This window comes from Barbatula barbatula, assembly GCF_947034865.1.
Source record: "Barbatula barbatula genome assembly, chromosome: 2".
Lineage (NCBI taxonomy): Eukaryota > Metazoa > Chordata > Actinopteri > Cypriniformes > Nemacheilidae > Barbatula > Barbatula barbatula.
Genome location: NC_136767.1, coordinates 23,921,590 through 23,940,789, shown reverse-complemented (window position 1 = coordinate 23,940,789; position 19,200 = coordinate 23,921,590). Strand labels below are relative to the sequence as shown.

General features: G+C 37.9%; 1 protein-coding gene across 2 annotated transcripts; it reads left to right on the top strand.

Annotated features, from left to right (window-relative positions):
* Positions 1-2,029: 2,029 nt before the first annotated feature.
* LOC306908350 (chemerin-like receptor 1) lies at positions 2,030-11,714 on the top strand. Of its 2 annotated transcripts, none has more exons than XM_079481143.1 (2): positions 2,030-2,157; positions 9,888-11,714. In XM_079481143.1, the coding sequence occupies exon 2, from the start codon at positions 9,898-9,900 to the stop codon at positions 10,867-10,869; it is 972 nt and encodes a 323-aa protein (XP_079337269.1). In that variant the 5' UTR covers positions 2,030-2,157; positions 9,888-9,897; the 3' UTR covers positions 10,870-11,714. The 2 variants fall into 2 exon arrangements, with proteins under 2 accessions (XP_079337269.1, XP_079337270.1); XM_079481144.1 differs by lacking the exon at positions 2,030-2,157 and adding an exon at positions 7,618-7,724 and having other exon boundaries at positions 9,888-11,708.
* The last annotated feature ends 7,486 nt before the right edge of the window (positions 11,715-19,200 follow it).

Sequence of the window (19,200 nt, the reverse complement as noted above, 5' to 3'; positions counted from 1 at the left end):
GTGTATGACAACAAGGGCAATCCATGTCGATCTCCTCACCAGTATAGACTCGGACTCTTTCCTAATGGCTCTTCGACGGTTCATTGCAAGGCGAGGGAAACCACATGAGTTATAGAGTGACCGAGGGACAAACTTTAAAGGAGGAGAGCGCGAACTGAATGATTCCTTCGCTGCCCTCCAGGATGAGTTACAGATCCATCTCCCCAGTCAGTAGATCAAATTCAACTTCAACCCGCCAAGTGGCCCTCACTTTGGTGGTTGCTGGGAGAGGGAGATACGCTCGATCAAGGAAGCCCTCAGGGTAACTATTGGAGCCCAGACTGTAACAGAAGAAGTACTGAGGACAGTCCTGATTGAAGTAGAGGGTATTCTTAACTCAAAGCCTTTAGGGTACACCTCTTCTGATGTTGCTGATATCGACCCAATCACCCGATTCTGCTTCCTGATTGGCCGACGAGATGCATCGCTGCCTCAAGTAATTTATGAGGAATCAGAGATCCTGAGTCGACGACATTGGCGCCACAGTCAATTGCTTGCTGAGCACTTCTGGAAACATTTTCTTAAATATTACTTACCAGACCTCCAAGCTCGCTAGAAGTGGAGGACGGAACAGAAGACAGTTGAAATTGGAGATGTAGTCATGATCATTGATCCCCAACTTCCTCGTGCTCTTTGGCCGGTAGGCAAGGTTTCTCAAGTGTTCCCAAGTGCAGATGGTCGCGTACGTACTGCCAGTGTAGATGTTAAAGGGAAGATCTACACCCGTGTTGTGGCCCGTCTCATCCAGCTTCCAGCCCTACCCGAGGGCGACTAGGTAAGGATATAGACCTTGTTAGATGAGCGAATTCCGTTCCTGAATTCAGGGGCGGCTGTACAAAAGGCCCGGCTGTCTTCAATGCCCCGGATGATATGGACCTATCAGAGCACGCATCGCTTTAGCAGCGTCATCCGGTGATGCGGAAATAGACGTTAGATAGTTTACACAGCGCACATGAGGAGATGCGAAGTTCAACGGCTGTACTCTAATCCACTCAGTGTAATTGAGATAAAGACTTTATTGGGTTACAGTGTGCGTGTATGTGAAGTAAGTAACGTATGTTCCTATCTCTCGTTACTATATAGAAAGTGCGCTATTGTTCTTGTGCTGTTCACGTTAACCAATTAGCCTAGCTCTGTTTATATAACATGCTCGATCCTGTATATTCCAGAATGCTGTTTGCTATAAGATGTTAAACTGCTAGTTTACCTATCTGCATTATTATTGGTGTTATGTGTATTATGTAACAACGCTATGTAACGTTTACACGGGAATCCATGTTTAGTCTGAAAGTTGCCGCTATATCGCATTTGCATGTTGCTAGGGCCCCCTTGTGGACATTTAGAGTATAATTACCTCATATGCGGAATTAATACTGTTATATGGTAATTGTGTTACTATTCAGTGTTTGAGATATGTTTGCTGTGAAACCATTGTATATTCATGTAATTAAGTTTGTACTTTGTTTAACTTGTTACAGAAAAAACACATCTGTATATCCACCAAGCTCTTCAGTAAAGTGGACATCTTCTAAACATTTGTCGAGTGCTTTCTGATCCAAGAATCCATCTCACTCAGTTCTTACCGACTGCCTACCGTGTTTCATACATTCAAATTCATTCATCAACGAACCCTCATTTCACATTTAACTGCAACAAAGGTTAACCTTTGTATAAAGCCTCCTGGAATGTAACCATGCAAGGCCATGCATCTTTGAATAAAAGGTACCAATTACAGCTTTTGTTCAGCACGCTGCTGTTAACAACATGTGTCAACTGTAAATTGTGCATGTAGGTGTGATCCTCTCAAATCACAATCAGATATTTTTCTGAAATTCTGAGTTTCAGATATTGCGTTATACAGGTACAACAGACGTTGATACTCAGGCATTTGGATGTTTGTAACAGCCTGGATCATGTTTCCTCTGAAACCACACCCACAGTAGAACTGCCAGAAGCGTTCCGAAGCCTTGTACATGCAAAGAGAGAGAGTTCTTGCATTTTTGTAAACAGCATACTACAGCGCAGTTTCTCACATTCGTTCTCTTTTTATCAGAGCATAGTATTTCCAGCTAGACACAGCTCTACTTTTTTCTTGATTCGTTTGTTTCACTGCCAGAGGTAAGAGCTTTTTGCCAAAAATATTTAGAATACAATGGGATTAAGAAAATGTTTTTAAAATTAAAATGCATTTCTAAATAAAACAATTTAAATGAACTTTTGTTCGTGCAGATGATGCAATGATCTGTAGCCTAAATATTATGTGACGTATAGGAATTCACAGCTTGCAATGTTTTCCAGATGTACTCCTTCACGGTACCATACCCATGTCTTACTATACCAGCTGAATTATCTCGATACCAAGTAGTATCACGATGCTGTGCCATGTTCATAATTTAAATCTATACAAAAAAACACAGATTTACATTAAACATCTTGTATTCACTTTAATAAACCGTATTATACTTTGCACTAAAATATGTTGTTGTATCAACTGTAGTAATTGGATAAATTGTAGCAAATACTGTAGTATACACTAGTGTCTATGAGTTTTAGTAGTTTACTGTTCTAAATACTAAAGTACACTAGATCAATTTTTACGTGGGAACTAATTCAAACGTGGGACAAATTTAATTGGTACAGCAGTCTTTAAAAAGGGAAATATTAGGCTAACTTTAAATGCAGAACTAATACGGCAAGTAGGTGGCGTCAATTATCCACTGAGTTAGAGAATCATGTAACCCAGTGTTTCTCAAACTTTTTCTGCCATTCCCCACTTAGGAGGTAGGGAAGGGGTCCGAGCCCCTCCTGTCCCCAATAGCCAAAAACAAAAGGGTAATTAACTTTAGGTCCACTGTCTGTCTTGGTTTTCTCTGCTGGTGCAGATAAATGTACGGCTTACATTTAAATGTCGTTGTTTTGTTTTGAGTGTATGGTCAATACTAAAGTTACAAAATATATGCCCCCCACTTGTCATGTTTCTATTCTCCACCAGTGGGGTCCGCCCCACACTTTGAGAAACACTGATTTAACCAATTCGTTCAAAAACGCTAAATTGAATCATTATCTCGTCATTCAAAATACACACTTATTTAGGAGATAAACACCAATAAAAGGCAGATGAATATTAATGCGTATATGCAACATTAACAACCGTTTCAAAAATAGATAGGCGATGCTACCCGCGTGCGAGACTGTACTACTGTGATGGGCGATCTGACGATCTAAAATCGCGATCGATGTTGACGGCGTCCTCAATACGGAATCACGAGAAAAGAGATCTTGTCTGTCAAGAGATCTTATCTTAAATAAAAGGTGGTCGACGTCATTCAGCGCTGCACAGACCCATTGGCGTATTACATTGAAGCACCCCGAGAGCAGAGAGCTGTGTATGCTTTCGGATCACTCGCCGTGCTGCGACACTGTTTTGCAAATACATTAGACTGGGCGGCTTGTTTGTGTGGGACGTTAGTCGATGGCGCACAGCTAATTGTTCAGGTTTTAGTCTATTTTGCGATTGAAACTCGCTTTCCGAGTTCATATAGACTATATCTAGAGCCCCCTATGATTTCCGTGATTTGGAATGCTGCTATTTAAATCTGTTATCATCTGCGTGTATGAGTGAATGTGTTGCACAGTGTACGTGCTTCACGCATGACGCTCATGGATTTGTATGTGCCACTGTCTGACACCAGACTTGCCCTGAGGGTTTTATTTCAGGTGCATTTAACTGTTTTCACCAGTGCTCAAATTGAAGGGGGTATGGGGGATCCCCCATGGCACTCAGATATTTTTATTTAAGTAAAAATATTAATGACAAATGTGATTAAATCCATGCAATGGATATTGTAAATTTCGAGAATTAATTATTTAAAATAATTTATATTAAGTTTGTTTATGGGCTAGTTGTCTCAAGACCGCTAAGCGCAGGATATCGTTGACTGATGATTGCGTGATTGGCATCGCTACTGTGAAGCTATATAACTTCAATCAAAAATGGAGAATAATAAAAAAAACACTTGCATCTATTTTTTGAGGGGTCATTTTCTCTCCCTCTATATCTTTCCACTATATTTATCAACTCATGCTGCTAAGACCAACGGCCACATGCACGCTGCAAAGTTTCGGGAACATCAGCATATAAATGCGGGATTCACTCTTGAAATAGCTATGATTGACATATTAATAGCCATAGTTAAAGCAGATTTTGGACTGAAATGGTTAAATAGTCTGCTGACTGACATACTCACTTACTGGACGTAACCAAAAAAAGTCTTAAGTCACGGTCAGACTTGATTTTGAGCGTGCTAAGATCGTTCAGACTGTGGTACGAATACGGGCAGGCGCGATTCCTCAATTTTTTATATTTCTGGACCGAAAGGTCACGCTGTGACATTTTTATCTTCTACTGGTCTCACGCACTCACGTGAGGCGAATTCGCAGGCCAGAGTTTACCAAACTTGAACTTTACTATGCAGCGAAAAGCGAAATACTGATGGGCTTGCGTTTCCGGTCTGTCGAATGCGCATTAATGAGAGTCAATGGAGGGAAAAGTCAAATGTGACGGCGGCTTTATGGTGGGGAGCCCACCATAAGACTTGATTGAATTCGAGCGCAGGTTTTCACTGTTTGAGAAAAACTATCGTCGCTGAACTACACTGTAAAAAGTGCACAAGGCATGTCTTTACTCTAAAGCAGTTTTTGACCTTGATCTGACTTAAAACATTTGATTTTCTGTCTAGCCATCATTGTAACGTAAAAAGTTTGGTTGATTCAAATTAAAAGTAAGACTTGTTAGTGTAACGTAAATACATGTCTTTGAAACAACTTAAAAATATTACGTTCCCATTATCACGTGGTGTCTAACGTAACCCGTGTCGAGCGTGAGGACGTTCATCTCTCCGCCATCTTCTTACACCGCATGGATGAACACGGCTTGGAAAAACGACAATATCTAAAATCGGTAAGTAATTCTAAGGATACGTTTGGGTTTATTATTGAAATCATATACGTATAATTACATAAACTACTGTTTACTGATATACTGTTGTTTTACATACGGTTAGTATTACGATGGAAGGGTCTAACTCGGCTACCAAGTTTACAAGTTCCCCTCATCACTATGAAGTTAAACTGAGTGGAAATAAAATAATTATTATACAAGCAAATAGGTTAGATGGGTTGATATTGAAAAGTAGTATAACTGCTGTTTCGTGTATGCTGGAGTGCGATACTCATAATGTGAGTTTGTCATATAGAAAATACATGCCCGCTTTAGACGCTTTGTATGGGCTTAACACTATTATGAAGCTCTATTTTTATAACGATGATTATTTGCTATTTAAGAAAGTAGTTTTTACAATGTACGTTTAACACTTAACGTCAGCTCAGCTAAAAATTGTGTGCACGAGACTGCGAGTGTCTTCCGAACGCTAACGTCTCTCATTTATGATTAACCCTAACCCAAGCTATGTGCGCGAAACGCATATTAACGTGAAGGCCCAAACACATGACTTCAAGTGACGGGCATCAACACATAATAACATATTGCGTCTACCAGCATACCCTGTAAAGAAGTCGCCTGTTTAGATTTTACGTTATGTGTGAGCCCAAGTTTCTTATAATTCTCTTTGTCTTTTGTAGGATAGGGTAACGTTTTTCAGGGCAGGTTCTGAATAATCCAGTCACGTGAAAAAGTAAGTAATTTGAACCTTAATTATTGCTTTGTATGGTCAGTTTTGTAATGTATCGTTTTCTCTTCTATGCTCTTCCTAACCCCTCTCTTTGGCAAGTAACTCGATGTAGAAATGCAAAGACTGTGGTGTCACCAAAGCCAAGCGTCCTGAGCTTCTCAAGCATTTTAAGCTTGATCATAGGCATTTTGGACATCGTCATCCTTATCCTCATTGTTCATTTAAAACTTAGAGTTCTCTGAAGAGCCACATGTCGAGGAGGCATCCTCAACATCACCTTCAAAAAGATGCTTTGACAACTTATAAATGCATGCTTTGTGAATACAAACACACATAATCGTTTAAAGAGTATTTCCATCACATTGGGCAGCACCTGAAGAAACACCCTTGCTTGGCAGAAAAAGGATCATTCAATGGTTGCTACGGGTGGACACATAGATTTAAAATGAAGATGGGAAACCTACGCACACAGTTAAAAGGTCTTGGATGCGCTGAGTTTTTGGCAAATTCCCTGAAAACCAACGCCTCAGATCATGCTTTTCCAGCAAAAAATGTTAAACATATATGTATTTTTACACCTAGTTTCAAAGTAATATCAGGTTCTTTACGAAGTCCATTTTCTGTTTCTCTTTCTTGCAGATTAATGCTGAATTTTTTCGCATCAAGATTTTTGGCTTCTTTGGACCGACACAGCTCTCAACTTCTCCAGGTTATTAGGAGCAAAGGGGAGTCCTCCATGAAAAACGAAGGATACTATTAATGTTATGGATCAGGTATTGGTGGATGCAATTAGAATTGTTAGAATTCAATAGTGTTTTCGTCTAATAAAAACTGTACATCTTGTAGAGTCTGGACATAGACATCATAAGAGAGTGCCTGCTGAAGTGCCTCATCATGTACCTTGGTGAAGATGCAAGCTGACTGATCAAAGAATAACAGGTAATTCTGCAGAACATGAGTTTTTTTTAAGAATGTTGTTAACAGCACCCCATTCACTTGCATTGGTTTTGTGCCATACAATAGAAGTGAATGGGAGCTGTGCCGTTCTGTTACCAACATTGTTCAAAATTCTGCTGAAGAAATAAAGTCATACAGGCTTGAAATGAAAAGGGAGCATGTAGATAATGACAGAATTGTCATATTGAATGTCAACAACAAGTGCTAGTTTACCCAAAAGTGAAAATTATATTATTTAACTGTTCCAAACCTGTATGATTTTCTTTGTTCTGCTGAACACAAAGGAAGATTATTTTTGGAAGACTGTCAGTAACCAAGCAGATCTCATCCCCCATTTGCTCCCATAGTATAACTTTCCTCATGTGGCAGTTAATAGGGAATAAGATCTGTTTGGTTACATGCATTCTTTCAAATATAGTTCTGTGATCATCAGAAAGTTTATAGATAACACCACTCATTCTTCTCCTAAAAACTCCCCTGCTTCCTCTCACTTCCGTCACTTCCCACTACAACCAACGTGACTTTTCAGGAGTTATATTACTGCGCCGAGGTTGAAGTGCTGCGAAGTGCTCTTCCGCCATTCATTATCATGTTTAAGGCTTCATAAGTGTGTAGCAGTGTTTTGCTTCTAAACAGAATTTACTTTAAACATCGTTGCACTCGTTACCAATTCTATTTCACCAAAAAATGTAAATGTTTTAGTCACTAAATCACCCTCCTGCTATAAACCGTTCAAATTTCATTGTTAAGCAGAACACAAATAAAGATATTTGAATCGAAGCAACCGAGACGTTTTGGGTCTGCAACTTCCAGAGTAGGAAAGCTAACTTCATTTTAAAAATAATTCTTCAGATGTGAAAGGAGTGTTTTTCCTTTGACAGTCCCTCAATTGCTCTGTTCTTGTATGTTTTTAGGCTGACCAGAGGGAGGAAGCGGAGAGAGAATTTGAAAAGACCACCATGGCAGTTTTTGTGGTCCGTGAAAGTGATGCTCTCAGTCGTGCACTGGACATTGTGAAAACTGTTATACTGTCAAACGGTAACTCTATTAACTGCATTTACTCATCTATTGCACTGTAACTTCAATAACTGCATTAACTAATCTAATGCACGGTAACTCTATTAACTGCATATACTCATCTTCTGGACTGCAACCTATTGACTGGATTAACTTGTATACTGCACCGTAACTTTAATAACTGCATTAACTTCAACAACTGCATTAACTCACCTATTGCACCTATCTTAGTCTAAATTATTATCTGTTCACATCCATCCTGTACATTAATGTTCATAGTATATAGCCATCTGTATATATTGTTCATAGTATATACCTACTTTCATATTTTCATAGAACATAACTACTGCTAAATATGTTTATAATCCATGCCCACTGTATTATATTCTCTCATTGTATTCTGTATTTATTTTAACTGTATATCCTGCACTTGCTAACTGCACTTCTGGTTAGACCTAAACTACATTTCGTTACACTGTACTTGTATATGTGTAATGACAATAAAGTTGAATCTAATCTAATCTAAACTCTTATACTGTCAGTGTTTGTATAAATGTATAATAAACATTGACAATTTTTCACAATACATTTCTCTAAAGGTTTGTGTTTACATTGTTATACAGTTTGTACATTTTTTTACATTAATATTTAAAATGACATTTGTTTGAAAGTAAAGTAAAATAATTAAATGTTTTCTCTTTGTATAAACTTAAGACAAAGTATAATTTGAGATTTCATTCAATTTAAAGATTTTATTTGGTTCAAAGAAGCTTTTTGCTTTCAAAAGATTTAATTATCCATTATTAGCCAAAGTAAGAATTTTAAGTTTAGCCAAAGAAAGAATTTTAAGTTTAGCCAAAGTAAGAATTTTAAGTTTAGCCAAAGTAAGAATTTTAAGTTTAGCCAAAGTAAGAATTTTAAGTTTAGCCAAAGTAAGAATTTTAAGTTTAGCCAAAGTAAGAATTTTAAGTTTAGCCAAAGTAAGAATTTTAAGTTTAGCCAAAGAAAGAATTTTAAGTTTAGCCAAAGAAAGAATTTTAAGTTTATCTAAAGTAAAGTAATTAGTTGTAACAAGTTGACGCAATTTTTTTACTTTGATCCAATGAAACACTTTTTTCAGTGTACATACACTGTAACTCAAGTGTTTATTGTGGAAGCGTCTTCACGACGACCCGTCAAAATAGAACACAGGTTAACCTAAACGCTCCAATGAAAACTGCAGCATTCTATAGTATTTGATATAGCAAATTATGTCTTTCTTGTTGTAAATTTGTAGTAATAGTTGTATACTTTAATATTTACTATAGTAAGGTTCAAACACACTATATTATCTAGGAATTTGACTGCAGTTTACTATAGGCCTATTATATCGCTATTATATACTATAGGCCTAGTATATCGCTTATTGCTCCCCGAACTCTTTGTAAGTCGCTTTGGATAAAAGCGTCTGCTAAATGACTAAATGTAATTACTAGTGTACTGCCCTACAAAGGCAAAGTGAAATAACTGCACAAACACTGAAACTCCTTAAAAGTTTTCAAAACACCCAACTCTAACTTTGAGTAAAAACTGGTACAACTCACCCCACTTTCCCCTATAGGCTACTACAGTTTTTTATGTGGACAAATATATTACTATTGTATAGTAAAAAATGGACAATTATAGGAAATGGGGAAACAAAAATTGATATGGCCCTAATTGATCCGTTTGGTTTAACATTAATGTCTATTGTTTTTAAATGGTCTATTTATGTGTTGATCTGTGCAATTGTGTTTTTTTAATGATAACAGACGTTTTATTCTTATGCTACCTATACATCTGTTTGGCCTGTGCTACAAAACTTTAAACCTCTGCAGCACCAGTGCTATGGGCAAAAAAGTGAATGTACAGTCCTGTATTTCAATTATGATTGTGAATTCTTTGTTATGAAGATATTGATATACTATTTGGGAAGATCGCCCAGCCCTACTTTAATGAATGTTCATGCATGTTTATATTATTTATATAGGCTATGTATTTTTTGCCTTGGGTGATGTCACGATTACTGTAATTTTCTGGAGCTTTATATTTATTAGCATATACAGTTTAGCTCATTTTTATCCATGACTGTATTAGGAAAACACTGCACAAATGAATTGGATCCTCAGTGTTTCAGTGTCTCATTGTGTGTATGTTTTTCCTCAGGCTTTACAAGATGTCGACCCCCCCAGACTATGAGAACATAGTTTTGGAGCTTAAAGAAAATCAAACTCGGAAAGAGCACTACCAAAATCAGATCAGGCAGATGTACCTTGTTACATACGGAATCGTCCTTGTCCTGGGTCTGACCTTCAACTTCATCCTCTTGTTCGTTGGATGGCAGAAAAACAAGAGTTACAATAAAATTGCCATTTGGGTTTTGGCATTGGCTGCAACACACTTAATCTTCTGTGGAGCTGCAGTGTTTCAGTGGCTCTATGCTTATTATGATTTCGAATGGCATTATGGAACTGTGACTTGCAAGTTGTCATCCTACTTCATCTACGGTAGCATGTATTCCACTGCGACCATCCTGAGTCTTTGGAGCTTTAGCTCTGCTTTTTCCAAAAAGGCATGCATAAAAAGGTCCAAGAACTGCAACATTTTTCTGATTTTATTCTCTTGGACTTTAGCGGCTGTCCTTGCGATGCCATCAATGTTTTCCAGAGAGGTTCAGCATAGTCAGTGTGTTGATGACTATGACTTTGATGATTTTAAAACAAGTCCTGATGCCATTAAAAAGCTGAGGGCTGTCGTTGTGTCGCGATTTCTGTTCGGGCTTGTCATTCCTGCTTTTGTAATTTTTGTCAGTTGCTCTCTGGCATCCAAATCTTTTCACGATAAATGTAAACAATGTAAGAAGCAGACACAGCTTATTTGTGCTGTAAAGGTTGCATACTTTGTATGCTGGGGCCCGCTAATAGTCTTTACCCTACTTCAAGCTACGACAAATAGTCGATACCTAAATGCATTTAAATATGGACTTCCAATAGCAACGGCACTTGCAACGACACACTGCTTCATCTGTCCTCTCATCTACATTTTAGGAGCACGTAGCATTAAAATGCACTGGATGGTGCATGACCCTGAGTACATTAAAGAGGGAGAAAATCAGAGTATCCATTTGGTTAATAATAGCAGTGCATAAATACATTGTGGGTAGTTGACAGATAAATGTGTATCCTGTATACATGTGTCATATGGTGTGTGACATGAAGATAAATCTCTCTTAGGCTATTGTATGTTAAAAATATTATTATAATATAAAATCATATATTTTTGTCACAAAAGTAAATTTTTCAACTACCCTTGTAAATAGTTGTCAGCATGTGGCTTAGTAGTTCAAAAATACCTTTAAAGAAATATCACGTCACATGACCTTCCATACAGTATATTATGCATATTTTACATTACAATGACTGAAACACTCAAAAACAATTTGGTGAAACACATAACATGCGTATAGGATCTTGCTTTGTAGATAAGCTACGTGTATTGTTGGCTCCTTTGACAAAATGGAAGTTACTTGGAAAAATGTAAATATTAATGTTTATATAATCTGTATAGTGCTGTTTTTTAACAATTTTAGTTTCATGTGACAAAACAATGAGTTGTTTTGATATTTTTGTACATTTAGGCATACGCTCTCAAACATCATTATTTATCCATTATAGACAAACAATATTTTCTTACTGAGTTGATTAACTGAGTTTCAGTGAATTCAAAATCTTTTGTACCTTTTTTATTTCGCCTACTTTTTCAATGTGTGTAATTGTTGGTCTGTGTATGATGATGTACATGTTCTCTTATTCAATTTCAAGATAATTAATCTGAAAGGGTTTCCCCCTTCTTGGAAAGAGATCAATCTGACTATGACTTATACACTGTAGATGTAGTGTAATGTCTCAATAGCTTATGTAGCATGATCATGCCTCGTCAGTGTGTTATGCTTGTAAACGGTGACTAACAAACCACAATAAATGTTTTATGGTCAAAAGTTGCTGATTCCTTGGTCCATGCACGAAGACTATGTTATCGGCATCTATTGTTATTTTGTTAGGGACTATTCCCATAGCGAGTTGAGTGTTACTTAGTGATTACACCTATTACACAAGGCATGAGTGAGTTTTGGAAAATATAACTAAAGAAATTATTTTCATGGATTACTGAACTGATCTTAATCCCCAATAACCCGTACAGTTTGCAGATGGTCCGTGACATGAACGCCGTGCTTTGGTCTGTGAGAACATCCTCTGGGATTCCCCCACGGGAGATTAATCGAAACAGGGCGTCCGAAACGCTTTTTGCTGAAATATTGCATAGCACCACTGCCTCACGCAAATCGGTGCCCTTGTGCGGATCTCTCTAACGGCCTGATTAGGTCCATACCAATTCACTCGAAGGGGAACCGGGACAATGGTGCTCTTGGGGTGGCCATTCAGGACAAGACGCGCACGGACAGAAAAAAACTTGTCTTTAGGCGAAATAAAGTTTTGCAGCTTGTCCTATGTGTCCGGCCATCGGATTAAAAGCATTTCACAACGGCTCTTTGGTACGACTAACTGTGTTGTATCCTGTTTTGACTGAGTGTCTTGGGTCACTCGATACAACCAGTCTTTTAAAATGGCAAAGTACCGGTAGGATAGTGGCTGTGCAGGTTGAAGAGTTTGACCGTCGATGGTACTGACCTGGTCAAACACGTGTTTGAGCGAGTCGTCCTGAAACTGCTCCAGAAGGAAATCATCGCACTGGGAGAAATCTCTTTTGCCCACAGAACTTCGTTCCTCTGAGTCAGTCGTCCGAGGTCCCGGCTCAACCTCTCCCAGTTGCGTGACTGCCCCCATACGCCGTCCTTGGTTCGACCAAGAGACATCCATGCACAATTGCCCCAATAATACAGAGAACATTGGCCAATTCGTCCCCAAGACTAATGGATGTCGGAGGTGCTTGTTAACATTTTTCGTTTTTCGATTAGTCGACTAATCTACCGATTACTTTTCCGATTAATCTCGTGCTTGTTGTTGTTTTACCATATTCATTATTTTGTAAAAGCTTGAATCATTTCAAATTGGTTTCTTTAACATGACAATGAGTTCACTCATCTCAACCCAATAGAGCATCTTTGGGATGAGGTGGAACGGGAGCTTCGTGCCCTGGATGTGCATCCCACAAATCTCCATCAACTGCAAGATGCTATCCTATCAATATGGGCCAACATTTCTAAAGAATGCTTTCAGTACCTTGTTGAATCAATGCCACGTAGAATTAAGGTAGTTCTGAAGGCGAAAGGGGGTCAAAAACAGTATTAGTATGGTGTTCCTAATAATCCTTTAGGTGAGTGTGTAAGCCAGAAGGAATAGCACCCATTCCTGTAGCAAATTAATTTGGGGTTATTGGTATGTGGTATTCTGAAAGAAATTCTGAATATCTGAACAAAAGACCTTGTTTATTAAACAACTGCTCTACAAAAAATAAACCCTTACTGAACCAAGTATCATAAAATAGAGATTTGTTCTTGAATAAAATGTTATTATTGTTCCAAATAAAACATCTATGTGGTGAAAAGTTATGTTTATAAATTAGTGCCCATGCTAAGAGAACCTGACGATCAAAGTTGGGGAGTTTGATAGGGAGTTTGGATACATCATAATTACACATTAAGAAAAAACGAATGCCACCAAGTTGAGGAATAATATTCCTGATAAGATGGTTTGGCTAGGTAATGATTCAGCCAATTCATTTTAATTGTGTATTATTGTGTATCTCGAATGTATTATTTAGAGAATCAAAATAAATAAAATTAAAATCACCAATATTATAAGAGTTTAACACTACTGATTTTCTCATATAATGAGATTTATTTTTTCATAAGAATTTTATTAAAACTTCATTAATTAAATTAGAAGTTATCTTGTCCACAAAAAGAGACTGAGCTGCATAGGCCAGTAGAGACAGACCCAATCTGCTTTAGTGAGTAGCGTTCTGCCTTTTAAGGACAGGTCCCTTTGTAACCAGCAATTGCATTTTTTTTGTTTTGGTAATAATAGGTTTGAAGTTTATTGAACATCTACAATTATCTTTAGTAATTTTTATACCTAAACATGTTACCCTATTTTTTAACAGAAATACCATCTATTGAGGTAAGAGAGCAATTTTTAACAGCTAGCAATTCACATCCTCTTTAGAGAAGGACTGAAGAATACCCAAAGCCACTGGAATTTGAGCATTACCAATTGTGATACCCTTTAAAGAACTGTTATTGATATGTACGCGGAATTGTGTTGCAATTAGGAATAGGTAAGGGGAAACTGGTCCATTTGGACTATTCTGCAGAACCAGGCGCCAAAGCCGGTTTTTCGAAGACCCTGAAATAAAAATGTGTGTTCCAATGTGTCGAAGGGCTTTGTAATAATCTAAAAAGAAAATGAAGCCATCACTGTCAATTAATTCTGAATAGTCTAACACAGGGCTCTTCAATTAATTTGGGACTGGGGCCAGTTCATCAAACTGAAGCAAAACAAGGGGCCGGAGAATATGACTAATCACGGTAACAAATAAAGAAATTAACAGAACATATAGGAGTCAATATATTAAATTTTTTATGCAGAACAACATATGCACATTATGATGAATTAAGACCCATGGGCCCAAGGCATTGTTACATTTAAATTGAAATGTCACATTCAAACTGTCCCCTTTCTAAAACAGAAATGCAGCTAATTGGTAACTGAATACAACTCAAACAAAATAATAAAACAGACTGCCCCATTAATTCACACATGAGCTACTGCTGTTCTTACTATTGTCTATTTTGAACATAAATCAGAAACCAGCAATATCACAGATTATTTACGATTGCGCTCATTTGAGTGACAGGAAACTACAAAAACTAAAACCAAAGTGCATAGCATGGTGCAAATTACATCACTCAGTTTAGGTGAGTAATATTAGATATTTAGAATTACATTCATAGGCTATAACTGACAAATAACTTCAACACCAACAAATGGAACAATAAAACCAACATCACACTGGCAAAAAACATATAAAACATTACTGTTCAAAAATAAACGACATGTTACGTTGTATGTTTGCCAACATTTGCCATCTAATGAGAGAAATGGCATTTTTTTTATTTAGCAAGAGCAGTGAAGTCAGGTGTATATGTTGTTAGGGAAATGCGCAAGCAGTGTTGCAGATGCTGGTCAGTGAGTGATATGCGATTGTGAGTTTTAATGGCATTCATGTGTGAGAATGATGACTCACATGTGTATGTTGAGCCAAACATTGTCAGAAGAAAAAGTGCAAGACCTCTTGAGTGTGGAAATTTGTCTCGGCTGACTAAATGGGTCCATAAAACCTGCCTGCTGCAATGACTGTCGCAAGTCATCTGACGACTGAATGTCAATGAGTTCTAGCTGTAAAGATCCCTCATCCAAAGATGATACCACCTCCTTTCCTTTCAATGCAAAGTCTGTCTCAACATTAACACAGAAAGGGTCCTTCACAAATCTCATCACTTCACTGGAGATGCTGAAATTACCAAACCTAGTGGCAAAGTTGTTTTTCAATGCGTCAATAAAGCTTGACATCAGCTGAGTAATTTGCAGGCCAGATTTCCTCAGTGTGGGGAAGTGGAGCATCTTCCCAGGACAAAGATCAGCAAAGAAAAGAGATAGCTTTCTTTGAAAAGCATGAAGTTTCTCCACAAGTTCCACGGCTGTTTTACCTCTGCCCTGCAGCTCCATGTTGAGTTGGTTCAAATGATTGAAAACGTCGCACAAAAAGCAAACAGCGGCAATAAACTCATCCTCTTCCATCAGAGACAGAAACTTGCCAGCTTTTTTCAATTTCGAAGACTGGAGGAACACCAGAATCTCCTCTCGTAGTTCACTAAAACGTTTCAAAGCGTTTCCTTTGCTAAGCCATCTAATGTCATTGTGAATGAGCAAATCTTTATATTCAGCAGACATGTCGTTCAACAGCTTGCGAATAAGGCGGTGCTGTAAACTGGAGGTGCAACGGATAAAGTTTATAATTGCCATGACAGAGTCCATGGTCTGTTTTAACTCACCGCTGAGCTTGGCACATAAGAGGCTTTGGTGGATGAGGCAATGTAGCGATCTCAACTGAGGAGTCACGGCTGCCATCCTCGCGGCGAGCCCCTGATCCCAGCCCGCCATGGAGGGCGCACCGTCTGTCACCAACATGTTGACATGCGCCAAATCCAAGTTGTTTTCCTCAAAGAATGAAGCAATTTCGGTGAATAAAATCTCACCAGTAGTGCGCCCCTCCATGGGAATTAGTCCAAGCAAATCCTCGCGAAAACATTCACCATCAAAAAATCGCACGTAGAGGCACAACTGCGCAACATCGCTGTTATCTGTCGACTCATCCACCGCCAAAGACATCACCTCGGCCTTCCTCAGTTTGTCCAAAAGCGTCTCGAAAACGTCCGATGCAAGGCACTCGACTCTCCTCATATTTGACGAGTCAGATATTGGAATTTGCTTGATTAAGTCGATAATGCTTTTTCGAGCTTTCTCGTCTGTTACAACCTCCTCAATGGATGCCAACATACACTCCTTGACTGTCACAGAATCTGTAAACGGCTTTTTCTTTTGGCCCAATATCCATGCCACTCGCAAAGATGCTGCCGTTGCCCTCTCTTGATCCGTACATGCCCGAAACAACATGCGACGTCTTTGCTCATAACAAGATGTAAGCCCCGATATCTTCTGGCTCCGGGCAACGGATCCCAGTGGGAAAGTAGTGTCAAAGTTAGCATGCATTGTCTTGAAATGCCTTCTCAAATTAAACTCTTTACACACGGCAAGGCACTCGTTGCAGATTAGGCAGACAGGTTTCACATTGACTGTAATAAACGCATATTTCTCTGTCCATTCATTGTTGAACTGCCTGTTCTCTGAGTCAACTTTCCTTTTTCCTAAAATAGATAGAGACATTTTGTCTTGTTTGCTTGCTGGCTTTGAAAGAGACAAGTTTGAGCGGTCCGTCAAAATATGTTTCCGGCCAAAACAGGTAGGCCTAGGACTAGATATTGTAACGTACACAGAACAACAGCAATGCACCCAACAGAACATAATTTATAGGAGCCACCTACTGGCGCATATAGGTACAACACCCAAAAATTATCCGCTGTACCTCTATTATTGCTTTTTCTGCCAGCTGTTTACAGACGTGTCTGCCGAATCTACGGTTTTGCTCATATGTAATAACAAAATTACACTTCAAGGGCCACTACAAAATATCTCGGGGGCCAGGTCCGGCTCGCAGGCCGCCAATTGAAGAGCCCTGGTCTAACATATCTAACACTAGCCGTACAATATTAGAAATGTGTCTTTTCTGCATAAATCCTGACTGTGTTTCGTCAATTATAAAGTTCAAACAGATTTTAATCTTTTTGCTAGGACTGCAGCTATTATTTTATAATCACTATTTAATAGTGTAATTGGGCGCCAATTGTCAATTAAGTGCGATCTTTATTTGATTTTGGTATAAGAGTTATTAATCCTTGACTTAATGTGGCTGGAAGTAATAGTTTTTCTATACTTTCCTTATAAACCTTTAACAAGAATGGTGCTATACTATGATTAAAAATTAGGTAAAGATTTAAAGAAATCATTCATATGTTGTTGAGAAAATTTTGAAGTATACAAATCACTATAAAAGTCGGCACAGAACTTTGCTATACTTTTAGGGTCATCACTTATATTACAATTAATCATTAGTTCTTGAATTTGGTTGTTTTTAGCTTGCTGTCTTTCCAACCTGAAAAAATGCAGAGTTTTGTTCACCCTCTTCAATCCATTTTCTGTGCGATCTAATATATACCCTTCAGCTTTATGTTTATATATGTTGTCTAATTTGCACTGTAAATAAACCAATTCGACTTTTTCACAGTCAAGGAAATCATCCATATTTTTAGATAAAAGATTGGTGATTTTGCAGATAACTGAATTCTTTTCTTTTTTGTAAAAATCAATACTAAATTTATATTATATATTATATAAGATATTTGCCAATTTAATATTTAGTAAATTCCCAATTGCTGCTGTAACTATCCTCTCTTGCTTTATTCCAATTTTTGTGAATTATCTTGTTAATTTCATCTTCTACTTCCCAATAAGAGAGAATGGAGTTGTTAAGTTTCCAGTAAGAAGAGAATCTGTGCATAATGTCAGAAGCAGAAAAATTAGTATGAATAAAGATACTCTTGTGGTCAGAAAAAGGTGATGGCAAAATATCAGAAGAAGTAATTCTTTAGAGATAAGCCACGTGTCAATTCTAGATTGTGAAGAGAGAGAGAGAGTTATTACTCCATTTGAACATCTTTTGAGAGGGATGTAACACGCTCCAACTATCGATTAATGAGGATCTTTGCGTAAACATTTTCAAGTATAAACTAGTATTGTCATGGAGTTTTGGAGGCCATCAGTCTATGCTGCCATCTAAGGCAACATTAAAATCTCCACCAAAAAGAAGTATGGAATTAGGTATTAAGTTATTAACTTTAACACCTGATCCTCTAAACCAGTAGTTCCCAAAGTGGGGGGCGCGGAGTGGGGGGCGCGGGGTCGCGAGATGATTTACAGAAACGTAATTTTTTTTATTTGTATTTATTTATATGTTAAAAAAGGTTGTAATGATGCAAGTATAAATTAAAATAAACTGGAAATAAAACTTTGTTTGCTCCGATTAATTACGACAGTGTAACAGCGTCAATCACAATTTACAGCACAACAACATGCGCTAGCTAGCTAGATGCATATTTGGTGTTTTGCTAAACAGCAATCGGTATTTTGAGATCTAAACGGGTCGCGGGTCATCAGCAGTCTAATATTGGGGTCACGGTCTGAAAAGTTTGGGAACCCCTGCTCTAAACGACAAATAAAGGCTTAATTTTCTTTCTGCTGATCATAGCCATAAACACAAACAGGAATACACGTCAAATTAGATATTTCAGTAACGAGACAGATATAACGTCTGTCTAGATCACTCACATTATGCAACACCTTTCCTTTAAACTGATTTTTTAAGGTGCATACACCAGCTGATGTCTCGTACCATGAGACATCCATATGTCCAGTCCCCATTGTGACCTCCAGATATTAAGATCCTCTATAGTTGAGTGACATTCTTGGAGGAAGCAAAAATCTGTTTTGAATTGTTTAAGATAAAAGAAAACAGCCTTTCACTTAGTAAGATTTCTTAGCCCTCTAGCATTAAAAGAAACAACAGCTAAAGACATGAACTAAATGAAAGTAAATTGAAAAAAGAAGGAGAAAAAAAAGAGTTGAATAGACCTAGATAAGCTAAACAAGAAACTTGTTGTGAAGAGCTTTAACCGGTCAAGCAATGAGCATGATGAGAACCGCAACTCAAACAATCTGATTAAGATATTGATATACAGTAGGAAATTCCAATACTTATTCAATAGCAATACTTTTAATGAAAT

Excerpts from the sequence above, each read along its gene's own strand:
- LOC306908350 (XM_079481143.1), top strand. The coding sequence starts at position 9,898 with ATGTCGACCCCCCCAGACTATGAGAACATAGTTTTGGAGCTTAAAGAA.